General features: G+C 41.5%; 1 protein-coding gene across 1 annotated transcript; it reads left to right on the top strand.

Annotated features, from left to right (window-relative positions):
• The first annotated feature begins 4,841 nt into the window (after window positions 1-4,841).
• Window positions 4,842-5,897, top strand: LOC131234830 (NDR1/HIN1-like protein 3). The gene has a single exon (XM_058231810.1). It carries the CDS (start codon window positions 4,873-4,875, stop codon window positions 5,536-5,538), a length of 666 nt encoding a protein of 221 aa, XP_058087793.1. The 5' UTR covers window positions 4,842-4,872; the 3' UTR covers window positions 5,539-5,897.
• Window positions 5,898-6,522: the final 625 nt, after the last annotated feature.

Below are 6,522 nucleotides of genomic sequence, written 5' to 3'. Positions count from 1 at the left end.
TGATATCCACTGGACACTCGGAATTTCATATATAATTGAAGCCCGCAGATCTCTGATCCACACCATTGGTGTATGGATTCTCTATTACATGGACCAATACCAGAAAAATTCACTCAATAGTATAATCCTAACCTTCCAATTTGTGGATTGAAAATGGACGGTTAGAAATAGACATACAGAAACCCATGACTTTTATGTGAAAAGGTCCACTACTCGAAGCTAGGAATATGATCATATATAAGATTAACGGCCTGGATTGTAGAATCATGAGCCCCACTTCATTTTTAAAGATAACAATGGGACATGATTCTAAAATTCAGCCAGATCCAAAACTCATGTGCGACCGACCACACAAAACACTGGGAACGGTAGCTTCATCGCTCATATGGTCATTGCCACTCAGATAAACTGTAGACGTAAATATCATTCTAATACAAAACTTCAGTGGCCCCCACAGTTTCAATTCCCGCTTGTTTGTGTGGTGTGGTTCACATGAGTTTTGATCTGCCTGTTTTTTAGAAGCATATATGTTCTATCATTGTCTTTCAAAACCGATATACGGAGTGAATTTGTCACGAGTATCTCTGTGGGCTCCCCACAGCTTCCGACCAGAGGAACACAATCCTTGTCCAGGCCAGCCAAGTTGAGGCCTTTTCCCCACCATCAGATCCCACACTCAGATCGATCCGGTCCATTAATTAGGTTGCAGAGGGAACATGTCACTATAATAAAAATTATTATTGGTATTAATAAAGACGGTACACATGTGCATTGAGTTTGCAACGTTGAGCGTGATCTACCTTATCAACAGACCATATTGGTTTTTGGTACATGATAAATTCACAGTTTTCACCAACTGATGAATGATCCAGATCTGTGTTTTGACAAAAAATGAATGTATGGTAATTGAGAATATCTTATTCAATAATAACAAAGAAATATAAGAGAGTGATCATCATCAGATATTTTATTGATTTTAGAGTTCATTTACATACTCGTGTTTCACTTGATTCCAATATAAAGTGAATTTAATTAATATAACAACAACTCTAGAAATAATTTAAATAATGATTTCAACGGCATTCCAGCTTGCAGTGTATTTATCTCTATGAAAAAAGGATTGCGCGGATCTAAGAATCCTTCAGAATTCTATATGCTCCTTTTCATTTGCCTAGTATGATAATATGGGAAGAGATGATCAAATCACGTTGGAAATCATCATCTTTTGTGAAGATCTGGAAGAATACATATGTGAAAATACATCATTGTGTGCGCAACAGTCTTGTTGCGCGCCGCATAATGGAGACCTATTACGCATACCAACGTAACAGGTATTCTTCTCTTTTTTCTTAATTTTCTTCTCTTTTCATGTAATACTTGGAGGAGACAAAGGAGGCCTTGGAGAAATCCTGAACTCTCTGAAAATCTTCTTGAGTTCTGAACTTGTGAATGAATCAAATAAGGGGGTGAATGGATATTTATAAGCATTTCACATGTGTGGCTTGAATTTATCTACCATCTATCCCTAATGCGCAGTTCATATGTAAGGACTCGTTGTGTTGCGCAATGGCCCTCGCAACATCTCCATTGCGCGTACAATGAGTCTTTCTCTTTCTCTTTGTAAATACCTCTTTTCTTTCTTCCTTTCTGCTTTAAGTTCTTCACTTTTTTCATTTCTTTCTCTTTAATTTTGTGCCCCAACAATATGTACATGCACGAACAAGCTGAATCAAGGTGACGCATGGTAACTATGATGCCTGCCCCGCATTCTATCAAAACCCCATGGAAACAAAGCTTATTTGATTGTCGGTTGTATATTGATTCCAACAATGTGGCTAGATAATCTTCATGGTGGGACACACGAATTGCAAGGTATCGATGTCCTGCACGAATGGCATGTTGGCATGGATCAGTCATCAGGGCATCGGGCCTATATTTTAATCGGGCCTTCCCCTGGGCCAAGTTTATGGGCCTATTCATTAATTGGGTCAAATATCTTCGCCTTTCCCAACTATGCCTAAAAATTGAAACCCAATCCAAGCAGATCATAGCCGTAAATGTACCTGGGCTTGAGCCTAGCCAGAGGTACAACATAAAATGTTGTGAAACTTAGACCTGAAATGGCCTGTTAATTCATTAGGCCAAAATATTAGGCCCTATGATAGTTAGAGCTGGGCATGAACCGACTCGACTAGCCTAACTCGACTCGTTCGACTCGTTCAGACTCAACTTGACCTGAACCAAATGGTTGAGTCGGTCTGAGCCGAGTAGGCTTCGCCCAATCTGAACTCAAATCGAGTCGAGTTCAAGTTACCTAGTAACTCAACCCAAAACTCGATTCGAAACCCGACTCGACTCGGGTTGTCGAGTAAGGTTTATATATATATATATATATATATATATAAAACCTAATTTGTATCCTCTCTACCCTACCCGCCGCACCTGATCCAAAAGAAGTCCCAATCCCTTCCCATCTGACACCCATCGGTCCACCATCCCGTCCCGTCCTGATCCATTTTATCCCCCTTTGTCCATCCATTTTATCCCCAAATTTGAAGCATATCCAATGATCAAGCCCAATACCTGATCTAAATCGGTGCCAACTCGATCCAACTCGATATCTTTGATCGAGTCGGACTCGGTTTAGGTTAGCCCAACCAAGACTTGGACTCAGATCGAGTTAGGCTTGCTGGATTCGGTACCGAGTCGGATTGAATTCGGGTCAGGGATTTTCCAAAGCCAAATCGCGTCAGGTTAGACCTAACTTAGTTCGACTCGACTTGATGGCCACCTCCAATGATAGTAAGAAAAATTCAAATTCAATTTGGGGTCCAAGCCTGCATCATTGTGGACTTGTTTCAGATTGCACCATCAATATCATGGATTTAAGACTTGGGCATCTTGGACTGACTCATCCAATCTCAAGTTAAGTCATGACTCCACCAACTCAGGGATTATCGGCTGACTTGCCTGACTCTGGTGACCCATTGTATCGAACCCGTTCAGTATATCCTAGTTGACTCGGACGAGTCTCATGTGAGGCCCACCATGACGTATGAGTGTCATCTAAGCCATTCATTAAATACATCCTTCCATGTTAGGCCTAGATTTATAAAATCCAGCCTAGTTTATAACTCAGGTGAGCCATACAAAAGGGAACAATAGGGAATGTTGATGCAGAAATTTGGTTCACCCTCTCCGAGCTCCTAGATCCGAGCACTTGTACAAATGAATGACAATGGAGACCCTGGCTAGAGCAGGGGACCCTGCAATGCCAAAGTCAGGCCTGGAATCTTGATCTAAGTTGTGTAGATGGGGTTTTGGGTGAGAGATTTTGCGTACCTGTCCCATTCGGTGAGGTCCTTATTTGTATTGTTTGGTAGGATGTGGGCGTCCTTTAATCTCGACACAATCTCAGTCACTAGGCGAGAACTGTGCACGTGATGATGTTGTCAGTTATCACATGATCGTGGCGGAGCAATTAATATGATCGTACGTTACTGGAGTGAGCTTGGCTCAGCTGATGGAACTCAGCTGGTCAACTGAAGACGAGCTATGCATAGCTTTCCTAAACTGAGTCCGGACTACGCCGAGTCGGGTGGGGGCGGCCTAGGCTGAAGTAATCAGGGCATGACCTGGTCACTTGCCCGAGGATGGTTCGGACTGATTCATCCGAGCTTGTATCATTCTAAGTCATAGCTCGGACATCTTGTTTGCTGGTCCCTTTTGGTGAAGTATCTCTAGAATGATCGCTCGTCTGGTTGAGCTGAACTTGAAGGAAGTTCGGTTGAGCCGTCCATAAACGTAGCTGGGCCAATCTGACCTTAAAGATGGTCGGATCATAATTTCCCATCACAGGGAACATTTGAGAACAATTAGATTTTTATCAGGATGATTCTTGAGATGTACGGTGAACCAGATGCATGGTTTGGATTCACATACGCATCACGGTTTGGCCCCACATAGGTCGATCACCTCTGTGATCATTCTCCTTGACTATGGCAGAGATCGATCGTAGTGTTGGCTCATAGTACTTTCAGATTGATTACTATCCGGTGAAGGACGCACCAGCGAATCTGGACCGTCCACCATAACGGCCAACCTGGATTGCCCAGATGAGTGTGATGAGTTCTTAACCATCCGATTAAATGGCCCAGAATTGAGCCGATCTAGACAAGTCCATCACTGAAACTGACCACACACACACACACACATATATATATAGGCTCCACCTTCAGTTGCTGAAATCTCTCAGAAATCAATTTGATTGAACAATCCAAGCCATCAGCCATCTGATTGATGGCTTGCAAAAATAATGATCTGTGGGACCCAGTTTTAATTGCCTACGTCTCTTAACAACGAGTGAGATCAAGCAATCTCAATGGCAAGCAATACAGATGGTCAAGATCCATTAATTTGGCAGGCCCAATAAATACTCAGGTAAGTGGACCGTCCATTTATTGAGTACCAGATTGGATTTTTCATGCCTCCCTAGAAGTTTTATCGGATGATCCAAACCTTCTAATCAACCACCCATAAAATGATGATTTCAGGCCAATATCGTTGATTTGGAAAGTCCATCTAGTGGGCCATACCGCTGACCATGCAAGGGGACGGTTTAAATCAGTTACAACATAGAGACCAATCACCCATCTGGACTCTTCTAGAGTTTCCAATGCGTCTAACGAACTATTTTGGTCTGATCAATGTTTCAGAAAAGATAATTGCTCACATCCAATCTAATCGCCACCTATGTTGAATATTCTCCAACGGGCAACGGCTATAAATCATTCTCCCTTCTCCCCCACATACCACATCACCATTCTCTCTATCTCTCTCTCTCTCTCTCTCTCTCTCTCTCTCTCTCTGAGCATGGCCGATGAAAAACATGCCTCCTTGAATGGAGCTTACTATGGCCCACCTATCCCTCCCCAACAAGGCCACCATTGGCGCGATCGACGGAGAGGTGGCTTAAGGACCACCTTATTCAACCTCATCGTCGCCATTATTGTCGTGCTTGGCATCACAACCCTCGTTCTCTGGCTCGTTTTCCGCCCTTCAAAGATGAAAGTCTACGTCAGGAGCGCAACGTTAACTGAGTTCGATCTCATCACCAACAACACTCTCCATTACAACCTTACACTAGACGTCGTTATAAGGAACCCCAACAAGCGGATCGGCATTTACTACGATAGGCTTGAAGCTAAAGCTTACTACGAAGGAGAGCGGTTTGCTTACTCGCCTTTGCCGGCTTTTTATCAAGGCCATAAAAATACTACCAATCTCCGTCCGGTCTTTGTTGGGGACGTTCCCATTCGACTGGAGAATTCTGATGTTGTTGATTTCAATAGGGAGAAGGGAGAAGGGTTTTTCTCCATTGACGTTGAGATCTATGCAAGGATTAGGTTTAAGATTGGATCAGTCAAGACTAAGCGCTTCAAGCCAGATTTCGAGTGCGAGTTGAAGGTCCCTTTAACGACGAATGGAAGCTCCTCGGCCGTTGGATTTATTGGGACCAAGTGCGATGTGGATTTCTGATCACCCCCTCCCTCGTCTTTCTTTTTTCTTTTTCGGTCATTCATTGATTTTACTCTCTTTTTTTTTTTTTTTCTTTTTTTTTTTTTAAATTTAAATCATATGGTTTAATAATCTATTATATGTTACTTGTATCCATTAGATGATCACAGCCATCCATTACAGGACTTTTACCTATTGATCATTGACTGTTGGCTGGACCTTTTCCAAACTTCGCCCAATTGCTGGTGGTCATCAAATCAGTGGTTAGAATCACTTGCCTTGTGTGATATCTAATTCCATGATGCCGCCCAATAATAAATGTATGGATATTGTATGGTTGATATCTCACTTGAATAAACTTGGTACAATTGAATGCTTTTTACTTAGATTTCTGGTAAATTAATACTATGCTCATCCTCATTGGGCCCACCATCTGGACGGTTAGCTTGGGTTCTCTGATGTGCCATTGAACACTAGGTATTTGGGAAAAGAATTTATTTGGCTTAGATAAGAAAGCTAAGGCTGAGTTTGGTTGCAGCAAATTTCATGAAATTTGGCGACATTTTGTGACTAATAAGGCTGAATTATGCAAAATTTCATGATATTTCATGAAATTTGGTGCAATCAAACTAGGGGTGTTGATGTAGGACATGACACCGATACATTCCTAGCATGGTTGGACCAAAAGAAGGTGATCGTAAATTGATCATGACTTTTGATCTGGCTATCGATACGGGATGCACAACCTATCAATCTTTACTGTAACGGGTCATCCGAGGTGAACTGATTCACAAAGTGAGTCATGTCTATCCGTTTTGTCAAAAAATGCGTGCTTTTAGCTCAAAAACAAAATTTTAAGGAAAAATTACTATTTTTAGTAATTCTGAATTTTTTTTCTTATTCTTATTTTTAGAGTTTTAGATTTTTCTTCTTTTTTAGAAATAACTTGTAATTATGTTAGGAGTCTTCTAAAAAAAAGTTTATTTAGGATTTTTATTTTTAGAA

The sequence above is a fragment of the Magnolia sinica genome, chromosome 19, assembly GCF_029962835.1.
Source record: "Magnolia sinica isolate HGM2019 chromosome 19, MsV1, whole genome shotgun sequence".
NCBI lineage: Eukaryota > Viridiplantae > Streptophyta > Magnoliopsida > Magnoliales > Magnoliaceae > Magnolia > Magnolia sinica.
Note: the sequence above shows the minus strand (reverse complement) of the source record. Positions and strands in the feature narration are given on the sequence as shown.